The sequence below is a fragment of the Tilletiaria anomala genome, assembly GCF_000711695.1.
Source record: "Tilletiaria anomala UBC 951 chromosome Unknown K437scaffold_97, whole genome shotgun sequence".
In the NCBI taxonomy this organism is placed as follows: domain Eukaryota; kingdom Fungi; phylum Basidiomycota; class Exobasidiomycetes; order Georgefischeriales; family Tilletiariaceae; genus Tilletiaria; species Tilletiaria anomala.
The window spans coordinates 25,279-45,834 of record NW_013546925.1 but is presented as its reverse complement, the minus strand read 5'-3'; the positions used below and the strand labels follow the sequence as shown (position 1 = coordinate 45,834).

General features: G+C 56.6%; 7 protein-coding genes across 7 annotated transcripts; 3 read left to right on the top strand and 4 right to left on the bottom strand.

Annotated features, from left to right (window-relative positions):
• Positions 1 to 2,382: 2,382 nt before the first annotated feature.
• K437DRAFT_250382 (uncharacterized protein) lies at positions 2,383 to 3,389 on the top strand (the record flags this gene model as incomplete). The annotated part of the gene is made up of 4 exons (XM_013385777.1): positions 2,383 to 2,455; positions 2,534 to 2,598; positions 2,782 to 3,023; positions 3,097 to 3,389. Coding segments are annotated over 4 exons (672 nt in total), but the record flags the coding sequence as incomplete, so codon positions are not given.
• Positions 3,390 to 4,908: 1,519 nt separating this feature from the next.
• K437DRAFT_270121 (Sm-like ribonucleoprotein) lies at positions 4,909 to 5,459 on the bottom strand (the record flags this gene model as incomplete). The annotated part of the gene is made up of 4 exons (XM_013385776.1): positions 4,909 to 4,931; positions 5,000 to 5,113; positions 5,187 to 5,240; positions 5,348 to 5,459. The coding sequence occupies 4 exons, from the start codon at positions 5,457 to 5,459 to the stop codon at positions 4,909 to 4,911; spliced, it is 303 nt and encodes a 100-aa protein (XP_013241230.1).
• A 364-nt stretch (positions 5,460 to 5,823) lies between these two features.
• K437DRAFT_258829 (uncharacterized protein) lies at positions 5,824 to 6,621 on the top strand. Its single transcript, XM_013385775.1, has 2 exons — positions 5,824 to 5,942; positions 6,090 to 6,621. The coding sequence occupies exons 1-2, from the start codon at positions 5,908 to 5,910 to the stop codon at positions 6,292 to 6,294; spliced, it is 240 nt and encodes a 79-aa protein (XP_013241229.1). The 5' UTR covers positions 5,824 to 5,907; the 3' UTR covers positions 6,295 to 6,621.
• K437DRAFT_258828 (uncharacterized protein) lies at positions 6,522 to 7,258 on the bottom strand. The gene is made up of 2 exons (XM_013385774.1): positions 7,151 to 7,258; positions 6,522 to 6,763 (listed from the first exon to the last, which is right to left on the bottom strand). Exons 1-2 carry the CDS (start codon positions 7,243 to 7,245, stop codon positions 6,694 to 6,696), a joined length of 165 nt encoding a protein of 54 aa, XP_013241228.1. The 5' UTR covers positions 7,246 to 7,258; the 3' UTR covers positions 6,522 to 6,693.
• Positions 7,259 to 10,424: 3,166 nt separating this feature from the next.
• Positions 10,425 to 14,875, bottom strand: K437DRAFT_250373 (uncharacterized protein). Its single transcript, XM_013385773.1, has 9 exons — positions 14,468 to 14,875; positions 13,472 to 14,350; positions 13,143 to 13,391; positions 12,656 to 13,050; positions 12,010 to 12,579; positions 11,516 to 11,934; positions 11,015 to 11,433; positions 10,766 to 10,948; positions 10,425 to 10,691 (listed from the first exon to the last, which is right to left on the bottom strand). The coding sequence occupies exons 1-9, from the start codon at positions 14,636 to 14,638 to the stop codon at positions 10,599 to 10,601; spliced, it is 3,378 nt and encodes a 1,125-aa protein (XP_013241227.1). The 5' UTR covers positions 14,639 to 14,875; the 3' UTR covers positions 10,425 to 10,598.
• A 438-nt stretch (positions 14,876 to 15,313) lies between these two features.
• K437DRAFT_270117 (asparaginase-domain-containing protein) lies at positions 15,314 to 17,705 on the top strand (the record flags this gene model as incomplete). The annotated part of the gene is made up of 3 exons (XM_013385772.1): positions 15,314 to 15,949; positions 16,025 to 17,114; positions 17,200 to 17,705. The coding sequence occupies 3 exons, from the start codon at positions 15,314 to 15,316 to the stop codon at positions 17,703 to 17,705; spliced, it is 2,232 nt and encodes a 743-aa protein (XP_013241226.1).
• Positions 17,706 to 17,763: 58 nt separating this feature from the next.
• On the bottom strand, positions 17,764 to 20,443 carry K437DRAFT_258825 (uncharacterized protein). Its single transcript, XM_013385771.1, has one exon. The coding sequence runs from the start codon at positions 20,220 to 20,222 to the stop codon at positions 17,793 to 17,795; it is 2,430 nt and encodes an 809-aa protein (XP_013241225.1). The 5' UTR covers positions 20,223 to 20,443; the 3' UTR covers positions 17,764 to 17,792.
• Between the last annotated feature and the right edge of the window lie 113 nt (positions 20,444 to 20,556).

Sequence of the window (20,556 nt, the reverse complement as noted above, 5' to 3'; positions counted from 1 at the left end):
GGATGGTCGGATGAGGCGACGCGCGCATCGATGAAGCCCTGATTAGTGAGAATCCGAGATTTTGAGACACCACTGTACTACTAGTCCAGAACAAAGGGTAGCATGGTGGCAGTCGCTCCCAACATCAGGCCCTCTGTGCCACTCACATACTGGTGACGCCTCCTCAAGTCCTCGCATGACGCATGGGGCTATGGAAGGCTGGAATGGAAGCTGCGGGACTTCAGAGTACGTAGGGCAGGTTCATATTCTGATACCACTTGTACCTATGCCTGGGCTCTGCGACTCTGTTTTGCGTACGCATATAGTCTAGTCACATACATAGGGAGCCTGTGCGCTATGTACGAAATTTACAAATGCCATATTTTGGTGCATACGAGTATGTGTGATGGCGATAATATGTTATGTAGACTGCTGCCTGATGAGTGCTGAGCCCTGAGTCTTGTGTGTACCACTGTTACAGGCTCGCAATGTCTTGTGCAAGCTGGCAATTTGCACTTGCCATCTTGCAGTTCTTCATGCTTCATTTGTAGGCCGGGCTGATACCGTGGTCCGCACGATGATGCCTCACATCTGGCATCAGAGTGCCACGTGTTGGAAACTTGGGATGTTCTATGTTGTTTCAGAGTTCCAGGCTTCTGTGCATGTGGCAGGTCATGATCAGAAAAATGAAAATCAGTGTTTTGGATGCAAATTCCGGTGGTTCAAGCCATTCCAGGGGATGGGTGAACTAGGAATGTTCGATTCCAACACAAGGCATGGCGTGTTGTGACACCCACTAATACTCACAATTATCACCTCACTACATACTGAGGCTTCCAGTTAGACAGTCCCCTGGCACTGTGGCATCCGGCCGGGGTTCTGTTGTTCCCAGTCGATCGGATCACTCCGAAAAGCCGTCGGGGTCCGCTGCAGAGCTACTTCGTTTGCACTTGTGACGTTAACTCTGTTGTGGCCCCGACCGTGCCTCATATGTATTTCGACCACGGTCGCCGACCAACATCAGCAGGCTACCAGGCACTAGCCAGCACCAACGTACATGACATATAGACCTTTTCATATTTTGTATTTTAGAACAAACAAAACGCAAGAGAGTATATATACATATGTAGACTGCATGTACGTTCGAAACTAACCCGGCGGAACTATACCAGGTCCGCTAATATAATCTTTCAGGCACAAAGAATGTATGTAGACGCCCTCATTCCCCAACCAGACGCTGGGCTCCTGCTTCTCCTGGAATCCGTCCGCCCACACTACATGGCCGTAGGAAAATGGCAAAATCATTGGTCTGGCGTGAACCGAGAGTGATGGCACCTCTGGCCGTGCTGTCACTTTGGCAAAGGTGATTCCCCGAACCGAACCAGATACCGCTGGTGCCCACCCCGAGTATGAAGTTTAGCGGGTTGGGCCGCCGCTCTAGCTGCAGGTGATCTCACCAAATGCCTTTTTTGCACTATGCTTTGTACGTACATCCAAGATCGGATATCCATGCACTCCGCCGATTAGTTACCGCAGGTTTTTGCGAACACACTGCCACTTCCCTTCCGGTTTTTTTCCAAAGTTCTCCCAAAAGGCGAGATTTCGGAGAATCGCAAGATCTCGCTCCGTTCTCCAGGCTCCAGCATTGAATAGTGTAAGCTGTAGCTGAAAGCCTCTTACCGTTGTCTGTGCACAAAGAGTCAGAAGAGTGAAATCGATGAGCCAGCACACGCTGTGTTTCGCGGTACATATGTATTGGTCTCATCAACACGGTATTCTCATCACGCATCACAGCACGTCCGTCGACTTTTATCTCCGCTGTTGACCGGAGAGTCGGTCGGACAGCAGGCGTAGCAATAACACTTGTGGGCCAAGAGAGCTATTCGTAGTTCGTACGGCCTCGCACAGCTGAGCATTGAAGCGAGGTGGCCGCGCAGTGAGCACTCCAGCGCACCGGTTCTTCTATTCGCATGCACCATCGATGCGCACACTCTTTTCATCTCGTCCACGACTCCCTACCTCTCGCTCGTTCATGCGGGAATAGAGTATCTTTCGGCTTGTCCGCATCCACGTCTAGAGCAGCTCACCCAATAGCAGCTGGGAGGCGTTGACAGCCTGCAGCCATAGCGAAGCAAGTTGTAGCCAACCAGAGGACACTCTCGTAAGCGCCGACTGCATCACCACCGATCAGCGGTCAACCTCGGTGTTTTCTTTTGCCCCACAAACCTCCCGAATGGCGACATCCGGCGAGAAGGCGGCCAGCTTGCCTGGCGACGCGTCTGATATGGCATACATGTACGCGCCAATGCACCAAATCACGAGCGGTCGCGAAAACATGTAAGTGGAGCATCTCACGGCGAACTACAGTCATCGCGGATGTCCATGCTGATGCTGTGCATCGCAATGTGCAGTGAGTACCAACTGACGATCCGAGAACAGCCAAAACATTCTCGCATGTGCGGTATTGGCGAAAAAGGTAGGCTGAACGGCATGGTGATGAGCCCTCTCGAGTGTTGGCTGACACCAGTCTCGTGCAAAATGTGTGATCATCAAGCCGATAGGAGACCCATCGACCCAGCTCCGATTGTCCAGCTTCGAGTCATTACGCATGAACACGCGGTCTCTGCCGTTCAGACTCAAATACATCCCTTTTCTGGAAGAAATGTCACAGGAAGCACAGATTTTCAGGGCACGCTCAGCGATGCTGACACCGGCAGTGCGGATCGCAACATTTCAGCCGCGTCTATGCTACATCGCGGTGTCGCCGTCACTACTTCTTTTGGGACGGGCTGGGAAGACAAGGCTTGGTACCTCGACAATCCATATTATTTCATGTACGCCATGCTGGCGGACATCGAGACAGACGAAGAGTTGCATCTTTTACCCGACGGAAAGACAAGGTACACGACTGGTAGCTGCGTCTCATGCCTTTACCACCTGAAGGACATCGACGGCAGTCACCAAGGCTTCTTTATCTTTCCAGATCTGAGCATCCGCGTCGAAGGGAGGTACAAGCTCAAACTATGTCTGTTTGAGACGATAGGGTGAGTACACGGTGCGCCTTCGACCAGCATGAGGTTCTGACCGCGGGGACTTATCAATTTTCTCCACTTCTAGGCACGGTGTCTACCACTGCAAATCCATCTACACTGCTCCTTTCAATGTCTATACAGCCAAGCGGTTTCCGGGAATGGAAGAATCGACGAAGCTCTCACGCGCTTTCGCCGATCAGGGTCTCAAAGTCCGAGTGCGGAAGAACCCACGCTTGCGTCGCTCGGCAGCCAAGAAAGGAAGCGACGACACGGATGACAAGCCGGATGATCCCGTCGAGGGCCTAAAGAGACCAGCGAAAAGAATCAGAAGCGATGATCACAGTGCATCCGTCCCACTCAGCATGTCAGCGCCTTCCGCCATGGCCCCAGGGGACTTCGGCATGTACGGCTCTTCGGGCAACTACCGGCCGCAATTCCAGGAATTGGCCCGTTCACAAGGCTACAACAGCAGCCCGCCGTCCAGTACGAGCCCATACTCCTCTCGTTATCCTGAGACTGTGTCAGAAATACCCCAGGGTGTGCCTTTCAGAGGCTATGCCAGAGAAGGCGACCAGTACTATGAACGCACAGGCTCATCTCGTCTGCCACCTGCTCCCGTGCAATCTTACACCCACGCGGACTCGCGCTATCGGGCTCCTCATTATCATCCCATGAGTGCGCCAGCCAGCCAGACACGATTTGCGGATACTTCTGGACAGCAGGCCCTGATTCCGCAGCAGGCGCAGCCATATGACCGTCCCAACTCGCAACAGCCGTATGCGCCTCCACCACCGATGTACAGGTACAGCCCTCCATCAGGCAGCTATGCAATGGGTGCGCAGCCCGGCATGTTCCATTCTGACACACTTCGTGCAGCCCCTCAACCCAGTTTTGATTCGCCGCAAGACATGCGCAACCGTTTCCCTGACGTGGCTTCTGTGCGGTCTCCAGCCGCGGCTGCAGAATACGATGTTAGTCGCTCTCTCTTGGGCGGGCCGCGGTCGTCCACTCCAGCTACCGCCACAGGTGCAACTCTTCTGCCATACGCGCCAGCAGACGAGTGGAGTCAGAAGACTCATGGCCCTGGCCGCTCGCCACCTGCAGCGGGACGGCACTCGGCTGCAACGAATAGACCATTCCGTGGTTCACCCGCCCCTTCACCTCCCCAAGCGCGCTACGATGACCGCCAGAAGCAACAGCAACAACAACAACAGCAGCAGCAACAACAACAACAACAACAACAACAACAACAACAACAACAACAACAGCAGCAGCAGCAGCAGCAGCAACAGCAATCTACCTATGGGCAGACAGGAGTTCAATTGACGCGCGATCCGTCCGACATGGCTCTGCGTACACTGGCCGACAGAGCCGTGGCGTCCTCTCCGTTTCCTTCGCGCCACAGCAGCATAGACCGGCCCACGCTGCCACCTCTCTACACATTGCCGTCCATCGCAGGAGGCAGCGGCGGCACAGGTGCTGGCGCGAATTCCCAGCGAGGGGTGTACAGCCAAGAAGAGTTTGCTGCCCAGAGCCCTCGCTACGCTGAGGAGCAGCACACCTACCAACAAGGAAGGCGTCAGCCTCCCCTGGCATATGGCCCACCTTCCGCCCTTCACATGACCGCGGCTGGCCGCAGTACACCGCTTCCCCCTCCTCCACATCCACCTCCGAGCAGCTCCGCTAATCAACGTCCGGATCCCTTAGATCAGCAGCAGACTCAGCCAGCTTCCTCTGACTACGGACGCTATTCTAGATAAGTTCCTTGCTAATATCGCCCACGCAATCGTCATCACGACATTGCATCGCAGAACCATGCATTATTGTAACTTAATATTGGTGCTATCGCCAAAAGAAGCGCTTACTCGTAACTCGTTCTCTTGCTAACCAACTCGATTCAAGCTGCGGTGATGTAAAGTACTGGTCATGTTCCAAGAACGGGTCAGCGAGGGTCGATTGCATACTCTCAGACCTCAAGAATAACTTACCGTTGTTTCCTCGGATGAACGCATCCCCGTATGACGACTTCATCTGACCATTTACCCACTCCGTCGTCTCTTCGAGCGCGATGTTCATGTAGCCATCGAGGCATGATAATGTCCCTGTAGGAGAGATTAGGGTGCTTCAGCGCTGAAAGGTCAGCAAGGTGGTGGGTTAGATGTGAAGCCTGCGTACCTTTGTAGTCTACTCCAGAGTTCAGTCGCACTACGACAGGCTTGCCAATGACACCTGAGAGAAATGAACGTGCAGGAAGCGATGCGAGTCAGCGGAAGAGCCTTGTTGCCAATCAATGTTGGCCTCACCACCAGGGGCTCTTATCTCCAACGCTTACTCACCCTTGAGAAAGTCATTCGGGGAGCTCTTTGTCGCAACGGGGGAGGCATTGGCTCCGCTGTCGTTGGCCTTGAGAGGTTCCTCGAGTGCTAGCGTCCCCTCAGCGGAGCTCATTGTGGATGTTTCTGCTGATGCGGGCACTGTAGGAACAACAGCGGATGGCTTGCTACCACAAAGGACTTAAGTACCACGTCTCCGCTTACGGTCAACGATGGCTGAAGGGAGCCATGCGGGCAGCCAGCTGCCAGAGAGATTTGAGGGTTGTGACCTGTTGCGACCTACACTCTCGGTGACAACACAGATGAAGAAGAAATAGGGTTATGTGCAGAAATCAAATAGGCGACTGCGCCCTGTAGTCTCCATCAGCTCTTTCCCTCGGTTCAGTCTTTTCAACGGTGGTTCCGCACGCCGCAAACGCGATGAAGGTTTGACGATGATGTGCGTTGATGAACGACTTCAAAGGAGAACATGAGGTCGACGGACATCCATGTGGTTCAAGTCTTTGTGTGACACTCGACAAGGGCTTTGCTGACAAGTGTGAAAAAACAAGAACAGCTTCACAATGGCTCGCCTAAGTGGAGAAGAGGGCTCATACCTGTGAGTGTGCCTTCCAGTCCCGATCCCCCCGCAGCTTCCAACGATCAATGGTTCGTACTGATCATCCCTGTCTGTATCCCTGTCCATCCACCTTGGTCTCTCTTCCGGCTCCCACTTGAACAATGACCGATCCCAAACTTATTCCAGCTCGGCCCAGCGCGGTGGCTTCCTTACGTCAGACAAAAAGCCTCGCCAGCCCGAGTCCTTCCTTTCGCGCTTCTGGCGCAACGAGATTGTCGGAGCGGACATGCGAGAAGGAAACCTGTCCATCCTCTGGGGCGTCGCCGTCTTTGCCGGCGGAATCGTCTTTGCACGCACGATCGGCAGCGATGTCCTCGTTCCAGCTCTCTAATGACGGAATGCAGAAGGCGCGAGCGTTGTGGCTGTAGCTCTGAGGCCAAAAAGTGGCTGTCCTCAAAGCCCATTCGGCCTTGTTTAAGGAAATCCCTCAGTCGCTACTCATCAAAGCCAATCAAAGAGTAGAAATCAGGTGTTTCAGATACCGTAGCCTGGATCTCTTCGCAACCCGCCAGCCTCATTTATTATGTTGGCCGGCTGAAAACTCTGCGTCTCACGCTCGACAACAATACGTTCAAAACTCGTGCTCATGGCCCCTTCCTGTATCATAGCTTCCCCACTGCAAGGCCACCACTAATGCACCACAAGCCGTCAGCGCCCCTGCATTGATTTTACAGCATCATACACGCTCCGTTGCCAACTGTGTCGTGCATTCACTAGGAGCTGGGAGCATCTACACGAGCCTGTCCTTCTTGCCACCCTCCGCCTCGGCGAGGAACTGCTTGATGAACGCTTCTTCATCGCTGTAATGACACCAGGCATAAGCACCATCTGAGTCAGCTCGCTGCCGGTGAGTGACACATTGCCTACACCTGCCACTAGCGAGACGGTGCCGATGACCAGACTCCTGTGGGCCAATGGCAAGTTGGCACTGCAATAACGCATCGATGCCACTTTACCCGTTCCCGCTTTCGTCACCCGAAGCTTAAGCCTGAGGCAGTCTCCCCCTTGGTCATCAGAGCAGAGCTGGAGCGCGTTGGATCAACAAGCGCCGTCCCTGATGTCAATGCAGGCTTCCATAGCGAGTGAGGCATGAAGGCAACTTGCCACGACACCCGGTGCGCTTCCTCCCGCCCGACCTTTCCAAGTTTCCAGCAGGTGTCTGATTGTTCTCCCACAATATTACTCACGAGGAGCTGGCATTCAGTGGAGGGATGGCCTTGGCCTTGGCAGCGACGCCGGACGCACCCGATGCGCCGGCCTGTTCCTTGCTACCGCCGGTCATCGAGTAGGCGAGAAAGCCGTAGGTTGCGAAAGTACCCAGTGCGATGTACTCGTTAAGGATCTTCTTGCCTTGTTGCGACACGCACAGAGGAGCGCGGGTTGGTCGGAACAACGATCATGATCGCCAAGGATCACGAAGAACGAAGGATAGTGGAGCGCCGAGACGTGGAGATGACAAAGATGAGATCAACATGGTCATCAGTCTTTGGAGCATCTCTGTTGCTCGCATCATGGCAGGAAAATACACTTGGTGCTTACCTGCGATAGTGTACGACATCTTGGGCGAAAGTTGATGATGCTCGAATACCTTTTCCTATAGCTTGCCTATACAGGATCACGACCCGTCGAATGTAATGTCCATCAAGAAGCTTCATCGCCAGCGTCCAATACACGTCGTGGTGGGCGCAGAGCTGCGGGTCAGGCCGTCGCGAAAGTCGGCCATAGCGTTCAGAAACCGGGTGAAAACGCCAAAAGCCCAGGATACTTTTCCGGGGATCGGGGGAAGCACAAGTCAAGCATGGCTGGTTTCTTCGCGGCGGGGGTGAAAATGCGGCAAACCGCAGACTGGCCGCAGGGCGTGTGTTCGGATCGGCTCGGGCGGGAAGTTGACAAGAGGCTGGATGGAAACCGAGAGCCTCCGAGGGAACAGATCGCTGTGATCGCACTGAGTCGAAGACGAATCTCCCCGTAGAAAGCTCGTTCACTATCAATACACTTGTTAGCCTTGTGGCTTGTGCGCATCTGCTTGCACTCACGAGATTTTCTGGCACTTGTGGGTTCGATATTTTTTTGGTGTGTATTCACAGTTTTTTTGGAAGTCTCATGTTGCTGCATAAGAGAGAAGCTTTCGAAGGCTTCCCACACGTTGAGAGATGTTCTCCACTTTCATCATTTAACCGCCTTTATTGTGCATGTGTCATCCCCAAGATCCGATCTGATGAATGCAAAGCGTTGAGATGAAGTCGAGGTGGCATCTCTGAGCGGATTGAAATGGAAAGCGATTTGTCTGATCTTTGTCACTGTGCAGATTGGACAGACGCTGCTTCTCTGTCCTTCACCACTGTTGCAGTGTAACTGCAATGCCTGCCTCCCGACCGACAATGCTCAAGAGAGTAGCATCTGTCTGGCACACCTTTGGGCTGCGAAAGATTAAAGTCGTTGTGTTGAACTCGCTCTGGCGCCGATTCGTTTCTTGCCTACCCTAGGAACACTAATCCCAAAATTCAGCATGTTTCACTGACTTCAACCCAGCGGTGCAAGTAAGCCGTGGGAAAGTACAGCGTCTCCAGGGTGTCTCGCCGGCGGAGGAACTTTATCATGCTTACCGTCGTAGGGCTTGTCGTACTTTCTGCCAATTGCAGTGAGAATCCAAGTCCGCACCCTGGTCGTTATCGGAAGCGGTTTGTACCCAGACTTGGGCTGTTTGGTCAGCTTAGATTCGGACTCAGAGTTGGGCTCTGACACAAGTCTTCCGGTTCTGTATCTGGCGATTCCAGCTTTCCAGGCTTGTCGTCACCTCAAACACCTGCAAGTCAAAATGACAGCGAGAGCGGCATGCGGCAAAGCGGGTCGTATATTTATTCGTCTTACCATTTCAACAATCAACTCAGCTGGAGCGAAGGCGTCGTCACATTCGGTGCTCTGCGAAGCGTTGCAAATATCACATCATGTCCAGCAATATAACGGGGACGGCTATTGACGCGTTTGGGGCCGCAATACAGACGTGAATGCTTCTTTGCTATCGAATCTCAAGAGCAGCCATTCAACAGAGTACCGACGATCGATGACCCACCTGTTTAAGCGACGCACGGGCTACTCTATTTCTGCGATTAACAATCGGAACCACAAATTTCAGCTCCCAAAACTTGCAATATACCTTTGCAGGCCACCGTCTGGCAACTGCCAGCACCAGCGACATGAGCTCTTTTCTTTCCTCGTCGTTCAATACCAACATCGTATAAACCTGATTGTTCCGCTTCCACAGAGTCGCCCTGCAAGTCAATCCGGATCTCAAGATATTCATTCTCCCCTGAAATCCGCCCGCTTGGATGAAGGAAAACGATTCGGTCAACGGTGACACTTTGCTTGCTGACGCGTCACCGCTCGTAGCCGAGTATCTGGTGTAATCCGTCCAAGGCTTCAAAGCTGCGCTCGGGGTCAAGCCTTGGGCTCTTGTCGGGCACTAAGAGCGTAACAACCCGAAGGCATACCTGTTCATGTCTATAACGAAGGACTACAAAATTCACGTCCTCTAGATCCTACGAGGACGTCTTCCGCAGATGGGGTTGGGCAGCGTCAAATTCCTCGGACACAAGGTCAATTTTATCGGCTGGAGTGACGCCGCATCGCCTGTTAAATACAACTTAAGCATGATTGATGGCATCCCCTGGCACGGTTACAACGGTAGCGTCTCTATTATCCAACGTGAGTCCAGACAATCTATCCTTTCACCATAATGGACATCGCTCCTGACTCATTTCGCTTTGCACCAGTATGTTCGCGCCGCCGGCAAAAAACCAGCGGCTAGCTAATGATGATGGGTGAATCCTCTCGCCAAGATTCGGGACACAACACGCCCACATCGAAGGGCTACATGTGTGGTGGCTTAACAACATCTCATTGCCGCTCATCGAGCGAGACTTTTCTTACCCACCGTGTGGAACCTCGCGCTGAACAGCGACAATGGCCCACATGTTAACTGTGCCTATTGTACAAAGTGCAAGGGCGCACTGATAGTCGATGATACTGTTGTCACCGCCAATGTGCAAATATGCTCTCGCACTCATCCGTTACCGCGTCCGACCCGACACGCTTCGGCGGCGGCTTGGCGGTCTGACTGGCCGCGACTGTCGCTCGGTCCCCGTCCAAATGCATCGATGCTCACGCTTTCGCCACACCGTGGCAAGCATCGGCTTCTAATTTAACGGGCGAACGGCGATACTGGCTGCTCGTGCAGACCACCTGCGACGACACCTCGTTGACTGCCGTGTTGAACTGCAGCGCCGAAAATCTCATCTTCCCCAATGGCATCTCCACGCATGTCTGGACCACCTAGTTTACGGCATTTCTCACATACTCTTCCTTTTTCCAGCTGCGTATAAATGACCCCGCATTCTCCAGACTTGGTGCTAAATTCACGAACACCACTGTATCAACAGTTTGCCATTGCTACGCATTCATAGAGCGCCCGTTTATCGGACATCCTCCAACCTTGCATTGGACATTGCATGCTCTGTACATAAAGCGAATGCATGACCAGACGTGGTCAACTCTACCCCGCAACTGAAAATGCGTGCGACCCCAAGGACTAGGCTTGCATGTCAATACTGGGCCGGTAGCGGCAGACGGGTGGGCCTAGAACAGCGTGGCAGCTTGCAACTTATGAGCAAGGGGAGTAGCAGCTGGGTTCTCGGTGGTTGAGAGCAAGATGACACAATCCCGAAAGCTCTGGAAAGTGTATGATGTAGATGTGGTCAGGAACCTCGTGCTCTTCAACCGCCGTCAACGCTTAGCCCACTCACCTTGGACTGCTTCATCCACGCCGCCTCAACTTGATCGACGAATTTGACTACTCCTGGATGAATGGATGGACTCTCGCCTGGTGACAGCTGCTCAAACGCAGCCTTTTCTTTCTGTAGCTGGTCTCGAAAGTTGGCGCGCAGATCGACAAAGTACTCGACAACAGTAGTCATACGTGTGTGGAACTATGAAGATGGCTTCATGGTAAGAAAGGCTTGTAGAGTCGTCCACTCTTGACAAACGAGACTCACAGTGAGGTACTTAAAGTCGGTAAGCATGGCCTGCTTGCGAGCGACGTTGAGAAAGTCAAAGTGGTCGCGCATGAACTGGTCGACCGTCTTGGCGTTGGCCATCTTGTTCTCCAAATCGTCCCAGCCAGGCTCAATGATCTCATTGGTGATGAAGGCCAAGACCTGCTGCACGACAAACGTCATGCTGTGGCGCAGTTTGAAGATCCGGTTCTTCCATTGCTGCAGAGGCGCATGGCCCTTTGTTACCTGCCGCCAGGATGACTCCTGGTGCTCGCTCCACATCTCCACGAGCTGCCGCTCGAGGATTTTAAGGTGGAGCAAGACACGTTGCAGGAACTGCCAGCGGAGGATGTTCTTCTTGGATATGACGAGCGAGACGGGAAACTTAACCGCGATGTCAAACTGCAGGACATCCATGACTGTTTGAAGCACGTAACACAAAGCGAAGGCAAGTGTTGGTCAGCTCACGTGCAGCTCCACAGTAGCACGGTGGAGAGTCACCTTTGAACTGCTGCACAGCCCTGTCCTTCTTCTCTTGCCGTGCGAGCGCCTTAGCGGCCTCGATGCCACCTTTGGTCTCGGCGATACGCATCAGCTGACTGTACACCTTCTCGTTGTTGCACTCTACGCGGAGGTCCTCCTTGTACGGGTCGTCCGAACCAATGGTTGTCGATGATCCCAGCACCATCCCGAGCTGCTGGCCGAGGCGCATGGGGATCGAGCCGACACGTCCGGGAACGACGAACTTGCGGAGATCGCGGATGCTCTGCTCGTAAAAGGACATGAAGAAGTCGCTGTGCTCCATGACAAAATAGTGCTTGACGGAGCGGAGGCGTTGAATGATGTGTTGCTCGTTGATGAGGAGCTTGAGGAGCGTCGTATTCGCGCGTTCGTAAGCGTGCTCAATGCATTTGAGGAAGCTGCTCAAATGGGACAGGTTAGCTTGCTCGCTCATCCGCCCGCCCGTCTGCCCGCGGGCTGTCAACTGAGCTCACTTTGGGTCGTTGAGCACTAGAGACTCATCCATGCCAGCAGGAACGCTGACCAGCCAATCTCCATGCCCATGCTCGGAGCGTGTGATGTCTATCCCGCATTCACGGATGACGTTGAGGTACTTGCCAGCGAGCAAGATTTTCTGCTTCCAGGGCTCGAGAAAAACGGGCACTTTCGCTCCGCCTGTCAGGATCCCTCTTGCGCTTTCGTCCTCTGCACCACTCCTTCCTCGCCCCACACCGCCGCCGCCGCCCGGCTCTGCGTCGCCGCCTGCGTTCTGGTCCTCTTGGTTTTCCTCATCGTCGTCGTCAAACGCGAGCAGGCCCTGCTGCCGCAGCTGCTCGCGCGCGGCAAGCACCGTCTCATCGCGGAGCGTGTATCTGCGCTCCCAGTACTCGTCCGTCGGGTCCTGCTCGAGGCTGGCCCGCGTGACGCGCGTGTCCTCCATGACGATGAACTCCTCGTACGGGTCCGACAGCTGGCCGGTCGAAATCCAGCGGAGCAGCGTCGCCTTGTAGGGCTGCGAGGCGGCGCGGAAAAGGGAGAGGTAAAGCGCGTGCGCCGATGGATCGCTGCCGGCGCGCGCGGGGGTCAGATTGGCGTTTATCATGCAACTGGCACATAATGCTGAATGAGGCAGAGACTCACCCACTCATCCTCGTCACTCGATCCCACAGCATCGCAAGGATCTCGCCCCCCTTGACGATGCCACCCTCGACTCCCTCGTCGTCCGGGTCGTCCAAGCCGAGCAGCGCGCGGCGCTGACGCTCGAGGCTGGCGTCGCTCCCGGTCCTGCCGCGCCCACTGCCACTGGCGTCACTGTTGTCATCTTCGCCGTCATCGTCATCATCATCGTCGTCATCTTCCTCATCCTGCTCCTCAAAGATGTTCGCGTACGAGATGGCGGCAATGTCGGCCGTGAGCGCGTGGACAAGCGAGAGCGTGCGCAAGGTCGGATGCAAGTAAAACCACAGCTTTTGCAGCGTGAACGAGGCGGAGGTGTTGAACTGGTGTTCGAGTTGTACGAGCAGCATTTCATATTCCTGCCGGAGAAGATATCAGTCACTGTTGTTCGATTGTCCCGGCCTCACCTTGATGTCACACGATTCTGATGAGAAGGACGAAGGCAACGCACCTTGAGCAAATCCTTGATCGCGGCGCAGAGCGCATGCGCGACGGTGCCGAACGCGAGCTCGCCCTGCATCTGCGCAAACGCGTCGATGGCGGCAAAGAGTGTGGCGAGGGGCAGGATACGCTCGGCCATGTCGCGCAGCGACGGGTCAAGGTGCAGGTCGGCGATGGAGAAGCGCGGCCCGCGCAGAGCATGCGCCGGCTTTGAGGGGTGGTAAGATGAAGCGTAGTGGATGTAGTCGCCCTCTATCCCCTGTTTCTCATGCATGCATGCGTCAGTGCAATGGTTCTGGACTCATCAGCCCCGTCGGGGAGGAGGGGAGGGGCACGCACCTGCAGGACAAAGAGCAGATCCTCTAGGATGAAGGCCTCCTGCGTCTCCTTGTCCATGTCCCTCATCGGCAGGACGGGGGTGTCCGCGTCTGCGTCTAGGCCTGCGTCTGCGTCTGTGTCCGCATTGGGGTCGGGATCGGTATCTGCATTCGCCACTTCCTTCGCCTTCGTAACTGAAGGCTGCTTTGCATCATTGGCTGCCCTACTGGCTGTACGTGCAAACAGCGCCTCGTCGTTCTCTCTTTCCTTCCCCTTGCCTTTCGCCCTATGGACAGCCGTGTTGGTCGAAGCAGATGCGCCGGATGTGCCGCGCGCATGGCGGGGCGACGCGGCGGTGGTGCGCCGATTGAGCGGGTTGAGTACGAAGCTCGCTTCGTGCATGAAGCTCTCGTTCCCTGCACCTGCACCCGCCCCTTGTGATCTCCCCCTTGCCATGTTTTGCTGTGCACCTCGGACGTCCCTGGAGGAGACCGCTGCGCCCGAGCGGCTGAGCGCCAGCGCGGCTGCAGGATGCTGTTGCTTTCGCGGGTCGTCCAAGGGCATCGCCGTCGTGCCAGCGACGGAGGAGCCGGTCAGCTTGTTGATCAAGCTGGACTGTGTCGGACGCCTGAGGTAGTGCTCCTCGCGCAGGTCGTAGCGCGCCAGCACTTCCTCCTCCTCGGTCCTTCTGTTGCCCGCACTGCTGCCGGCGCCATTGCCATCAATACCAACACCGCTGCCAGCAGCAGCAGCAACGGCAGCGAGCGCTTGCGCGTGAGCAATCTGTGCGTCGGCTTCCTGGTCGATTGCGCCCTCTTCTCCCTCTTCCGACCGGGCGGACGCTCCACTGGAGACGCGGTTGCGCGTCGAGCGCTCGACGGCGACGAGGTTGCGTTGGATCTGTGTGCGGAGCATCAAGGGGTTGGGGGAAGAAGGGAAGTAAGTCCATTAGGCCTGCGCCTTTTTGTTTTCCCTTCCACATGCCGGTGCTAGCGGTCTCTAACTTGTCGAACGCACCTTGTCGAGCTGCTTGGCGCTCATGGGCCGGAGACTGCGGTTGCGCCTGCTGCCGCTGCTGCTGGCGTACTTGCTGCCTGCTGCGGGCGTCACTGGTGGCAGGGCTGCTGAGCCAGCTGCTCCTGAAATGGGAGCCCGGCCGGAAGATGCTGCCGAACGTGATGTGGCCATGTTGAGCGGTGACCGGTAGCGGTGCTACGTATGGGATGAGGAACGAGAAACCTTGTCCGCGTCCGCCGCCGCACCACCCCGCCCACCTGCGGGATGCCGCTGAGCGTCTCGGTGCTGCTTGAGGGTATCGATGTACAAGGTATGCACATGCACATGCGTTGCGCAGAGTCTCGCCGTGCTCGAGCGTACGGTGTGCGTCCCCCGAACCACGGACGATGCTACATGCATGCTAGCTCTGTGTACATGCGAGATGATGCTGTTGTGGGCATGTGTGTACATTTGTCCATGTATCTCTCTGAAGCGGACGACTGACTACAAGGGCGAGGGAAGGTTCGGGGGGAGTCCCTTTCTGGGCGACGCGACGCGTCACGTCGCTCTTTTCTTTTGTGTGTTCAATAGAGGAAAGAAAAAGAAAGAAACCCCAGGCGAGTAACGAGCGAGCGGGGTGGAAGAAACCGACAGTGCAGAATAGTGGAGAGTCTCTGGGGTTGGGGTCGCTTCATCATCGGGCGGGGCGGCTTGGTTATGCAGCACAGCTGATCGACATAGATGCAGACGCCGCCACCACAGACGGAAGCATCAGCAGCAGTGGCAGTAGCACGGTGGAGAAGGAGTCTCTTGGTGCGGTGGTCTGCCCCCTTTCCTTGCCGCTTCATTCCTGCTTTGTCCTAGACCATGGCTTCCGAGTCGCTCGTCCTCTGCCTCTACGCAGGGGGGACTATCGGCATGATCCGCCACCCCCTGCACGGCTACCAGCCCCACCCGTCCTTTCTGACCGAGACGCTGCGCACCCAGGCCCGCTTCCACGATCCCTTTGCCAACAGCATCTTCAGCTGGAGCGACTCGGTCGACCGCTACCAGCAGTGGAGCGGCGTGCACTCGGCTGGTGGCAGCGCCCGCGCCAGCAGGGCCCCCAGTCCAGACAACTCCAGCGGCAGGCAGCGAGAGGCTCAAGGCAGCGCTGGCGCTGCTCCTGCTCCCGCTTCCGCGCAGCGCCTCCCCGAGCTGCCCCCCACCGCCATTCGCGAAGGGAGAGACAGCGGTACAGACAACGGTGCGCCGCCGCAGGTGTGGCCCCCCTTTGGGTCCTATGTCACCGTGCGCTCGTCTTCAGTCAAGGGGACGTCGACACTGAATGCGCGCGACGTCAAGGTCGTCAACGTCTCTTCCGCCGCCGTCGACTCGCCTAGTAGCGTCAACGAGCTAGGCCAGGGACAGGAACAGGTGCTCGAAATGCGCCTGCCTACGATGATCACGCCCAAAGGCGCGTCCGGCAAGCGCGTGCGCTATGCCGTCTTGGAATATGACCCGGTGAGTTGCATCTTCAGGCCGTCTTGGATGGTGCATGGCGTGCTCATCCAGCCGAACTTGCCTTTCATGTGACAGCTTCTCGACTCATCCGAAATGACATTCTCCGATTGGAAGCGCCTGAGCCGGGACATTGCGCTCAACTACGCACAGTTCGATGCGTTCATCGTTCTGCACGGCACCGACACAATGGCGTACACTGCGAGCGCGCTGTCCATGCTCCTCGAGAACCTCGGCAAGTCAGTCATCGTGACCGGCGCGCAGGTGCCATTGTCCGAGCTGCGCAACGACGCAATCGAGAACATGCTTGGCGCGCTGACGCTGGCCGGTGACTACATCCTGCCCGAGGTGACGCTGTACTTTGCCTCGAAGCTCTACCGCGGCAACCGGACGTCCAAGACATCGAACGACGCACTCGCGGCGTTCGACTCGCCTAACATGCCCCCGCTCGCCAGCGTCGGCATCGACATCCGCGTCCACTGGCAGCTCGTGCAGCGCCCGCGCGAGCTGCGCGCCCTGCGCGCGCACACGCAGCTGTGCGAGAACGTCGCCATACTACGCCTCTTCCCTGGACTGCCGCGCAGCCTCGTCCGCTCCATCCTTGCCGAGCCGACGCAGGGCGTCGTCCTCGAGACCTTCGGCGCAGGGAACGCCGGCTCGTCCCTGCTTGACCTCTTCGCCGAAGCATCGGCGCGCGGTGTCGTCATCGTCAATATCACCCAGTGCCTCCAGGGCACCGTCAGCAACATCTACGCCGCCGGCAAGAAGCTTGAGGATGCGGGCGTCGTCAGCGGAAAGGACATGACGCCAGAGTGCGCACTGATCAAGCTCGCCTACCTTCTCGGCAAGCCAGAGCTCTCGCGCAACGATGTTCGCAACCTTATTGGCCGCTCTCTGCGCGGCGAGATCACCGCGACCGCGCCTGTTGCTTCCCGCAACCACGAGCATGCGGACGCAGCAGCAGCAGCCGCTGCCGCTGCGGATCCAGGAGCACCAGTGGAGGATCAGGGAGCGGAGACAACCCCTCGCATCCAAGAGCTCGTTGCCGACATCCTCTACCAATCATCTTCCCCAGCAGCACCAGGTGCTGCGCACGCGACGAAGACAACCGCGTCCTGGACTATCACCGCACACGAAGTGCAAGCTGCAGACAGGGCCATCTTGCCACGTTGAGTGTTCACCCCGTTGCTTCTGAAACATTCGCAATGCCAAAGTTCACGAGAAGGCTAATGAATAACCCCTGCCCACTGCAGACCTTATTTTGAAAGCTGTGCAAGATGGTAATGCCGAAGCGCTGCGCTACCATCTCCAAAAAGTCGAGAAATTCGAGCGGACCAGCGATGACCTATCGACAGCAATGGCTCTGACAGCAGCCTCAGCAGCCAATACCGCTGGTGCCCGCGGCCGAAACGCCACGCCTGTATCTGATGCAAGGCCTCTTGCATCTGCAGCGGCCACTGCGACGGCGGCAGCTGTGGGCAAGGTCAATCTGATCGATGAACAGCAGGCGCTCCACCATGCAAGTGCGCAGGGAAAGGACGACCTCGTCGCCATGCTGCTCGCAGCGGGCGCTAGCGTTCACTTACGCGACCACTACGGCTTCTCGCCGCTCTTCGCCGCCGTGCGCGCAGGTCACACACACGTTGCGAGCTTGCTCAAAGCGACAGGCGCCCATCTCAAGGCGGACGAGGTGGGTCTACTCGAGCAGCTATTCATCCAGCGGCCCGAGGTGCGGCGCGCTTTGGAAGTGGCAATGTGACGGTATCCACGGGGGAAAAAGGAGGGGAAAAGAAATTCGATATAGCATCGAATAGCATTCGACGATTCAGAGGATCGAGCTATGTACCTACACGCCGCTGCGAAACATCAGCGCTAAGAGGAGCACGACTGCCGCGACCCAGAGCGCGAGAGGGACCTGCCAATGGGGATACATGGCCAAGTGCGAATGCGAGCTTCGCAAGGCCATCGTCCCCGCCGAAGACATGCGTGTTTCGGGGTCGACACGCACAGGTACGAAGGGAATGAAGTCCTCCACTTCGGAGCACACGCGATGCTCGACACCTGCGCCGCTGTGCAGGTCTCCCAGAAGGTTCAATGCGTAGTTCTGCCATTTGCGAGCGAGCGTGTGTGCTTCTGCTTCATGAACGCTGCCAGAAGCAGCAGACGCAGCAACGACACGGCGAGTGGGGAGGGGCGGCGCAGGCGATCTTTCGGCGCTGATCGCGGGTCGCAACGGTGCGATGATGTCCATCCATGCTTGGCTTAGATCATAAGGGTCAATCGACGGCCTCGAGCTCGCAGCCTGCCCGTGCTGGGGCCAAGGCAAGTGCCACGGCCAGGTCCAGCGACGCCATCTTGTTAGAAGAGACACATCGTCGCTGCTGATGGTGAGGAAAGGCGAAGAGGGATGCACGGCTCCTGCGAGGGGTGAACGCTCCTCTTCCTCGGCTGTCCCTACTGGACCGGACGGAGGCGCTGATGCAGAGGCGGAAGGATGCACCTCGGTCACCCCACCAATGGCCCACGACTGGATCTGCAGGCTTCTGCGAACAAAATGAATATCCATGTCCCTGCATTGAGCGAGCTTTTCCGGATGGATGTCCGTAGCCGCACCAACGTGTTCAGCTTGTGCTCTCCTATTATCGCCTGCTTCCCTACCTGATGATGATGTCGATGATGCCCGCTGTTCAGACGCGGCAACCGCTGCGAGCAGCATGCGTGCGCGCCACCGTGCGTGAGTAAGGAGCACAACTTCGATCGGTCGCAACGCACGCTTGAATCCAGGTATGACGTCAGCTCCGTCTGATCTGGCGCTACCGCAGGAAGGAGCAGATGCGCCCACACTGGTGCCAGAGATCTCGCTCCGCAGCCGTCTTTCTGCCATGCCCCGCTCCTTGTCCTTCCAGAAGAGACCACCCTCGCCCCAGTCGTACCCGAGCCAGCTGGCCCACTGTCGCGCCAGGCCTGGCGGGAGGATGTACTCGCTGATGCCAAACCACTCCTTAGTGCGTGCGTACGTGGGCGACTCGAGCAGGTTAAAGAGCATGGCGTCCGGATTGAGGTGCGCCGTAGCATAGAAGTTTCGCGCAACGTTGCCACCGCTGGCGCCTGACGAGGCGGAATCAAGTGTGGTGCCGAAGCCGAAGCGCGTACTGCTCATAAGGCCGCTAGCGCTGTGGCCTCTTGCGTCTCCTCCACTGCCGCTGGACGGAAAACAGAAGGCGCTGAAGATGACGGTACGATAGCTGACATGCGCGATATCGTCTGGCCGGAAATGGCGGCGGTAGCGCGACAGAAGGAATTGCCATGCGATTGTGTAGAAGCTCTGCCACGTCCGGTCAAGGCAGGGACACGGGGTGTAGCAGCTGCGAGGATTGTGTTCCTGCTTTTGCCGTCGCAGATGGTCGTGAGCGCGCAGAGGGTCGCAGCGGCGCAGAGCTCTGCGCAGCACGTGAAATTCGCGAGAGAGCTGCGTGTCGATCTGCTCTTCTGACAAGGCACCCTCATCAACATCGCTTGTACCCGCCGCGCCGGATGTTGCAGCTGATCCCCAATGACCGGTGTTCGGCGCGAGTTCAGTCAAGGGTGCGTCCGTGAATGCAGCTGGCTGTGCCTGCGCGGAATGAGCAACGTTGACCTTGCGTTTCCACGGTCTGCGGCTGAGTGCGCGTAGTGTCGCAAGGCACATTGCGAGGGAGAAATGAATCGCATTGCACGGGTCGTCTTGTAGCGCCCCTGTCATTTCGTCATCGCCCTCTTGTTCAGGGTCATGGTCCTCACCGTCGGTGAAGGCTTGCATGGCCAAGCTAGCAAACAAATCTGCAATATCTACGAGCGCCGAATCATCCAGCATGGACGTAGCGCTGAAAATGTCCCACATCTTGGACGGCCGGCCGCACTTGATGTTGCCGCCTGGGGAGAGTGGTGAGTGTTCGAAACGAAGAGAGCGCCGCCATGATGATATGTCGGTGACCGGTTCGGCATGGCGCGTCAGGCGCCGCGGTAGGCGATTCTTGAGCACGGACGTGTGAGGATGAAGTCTCGCAGCTCGATCAATCGCTTCGATGATCCATTCTCCGTCTGCATATGTATCTCGGTTTGGTTCGGATTCAGCTTGAGCCCGTACATGATCCGACCGCCATCCACGGCTGTTGCTGCTGCGCAAATGAAGGTGCCGAGGGGCCGAGATGGCAAGCCGGAGATTATGCAGGTCGGCGAGGCCTAGGACGGAGCATGAGAAGATGCAGACGAGCAGCTCGCTAGGTAGCGACTCCATGATCCCAATCAGCCCACCGCCCTAGCAGGTGATTGGCGAAAGCCGTGCATGTGTTGCACCGTGCAGGTCATTGAATCCACAGCTGAGCCGTGCTGACTTGAGATCTCCGTGCTACAAAGACTGCTTATTATCCTCGTGTCCATCCACTTGAACTACACATCGAGCATACTTTGCATATATGGATGTCATACGACTGGCAACTGCAGCCCGCTGTCCTCGCCAATGTGAATGGCGAGCTTGGTCTCCACAATAAAGGCTGAGTGGATATGAACTCTTGTATGTTTGGGAGGTGTTGGCCTTTGTTTCGTTCCCCCCTTTCAAACTTGTAGGGTTG

Excerpts from the sequence above, each read along its gene's own strand:
- K437DRAFT_250373 (XM_013385773.1), bottom strand. The coding sequence starts at position 14,638 with ATGGCCACATCACGTTCGGCAGCATCTTCCGGCCGGGCTCCCATTTCA. Across the intron at positions 11,434-11,515 it reads GGCTGTGCAGCAGTTCAAAG|TCATGGATGTCCTGCAGTTT; the intron begins GTGACTCTCCAC and ends TGCTTCAAACAG. Across the intron at positions 10,949-11,014 it reads CCGACTTTAAGTACCTCACT|TTCCACACACGTATGACTAC; the intron begins GTGAGTCTCGTT and ends CCATCTTCATAG.
- K437DRAFT_258828 (XM_013385774.1), bottom strand. The coding sequence starts at position 7,245 with ATGACCGGCGGTAGCAAGGAACAGGCCGGCGCATCGGGTGCGTCCGGC. Across the intron at positions 6,764-7,150 it reads CCACTGAATGCCAGCTCCTC|CGATGAAGAAGCGTTCATCA; the intron begins GTGAGTAATATT and ends GTGTCATTACAG.
- K437DRAFT_258825 (XM_013385771.1), bottom strand. The coding sequence starts at position 20,222 with ATGGAGTCGCTACCTAGCGAGCTGCTCGTCTGCATCTTCTCATGCTCC.
- K437DRAFT_258829 (XM_013385775.1), top strand. The coding sequence starts at position 5,908 with ATGGCTCGCCTAAGTGGAGAAGAGGGCTCATACCT. Across the intron at positions 5,943-6,089 it reads GGAGAAGAGGGCTCATACCT|CTCGGCCCAGCGCGGTGGCT; the intron begins GTGAGTGTGCCT and ends AACTTATTCCAG.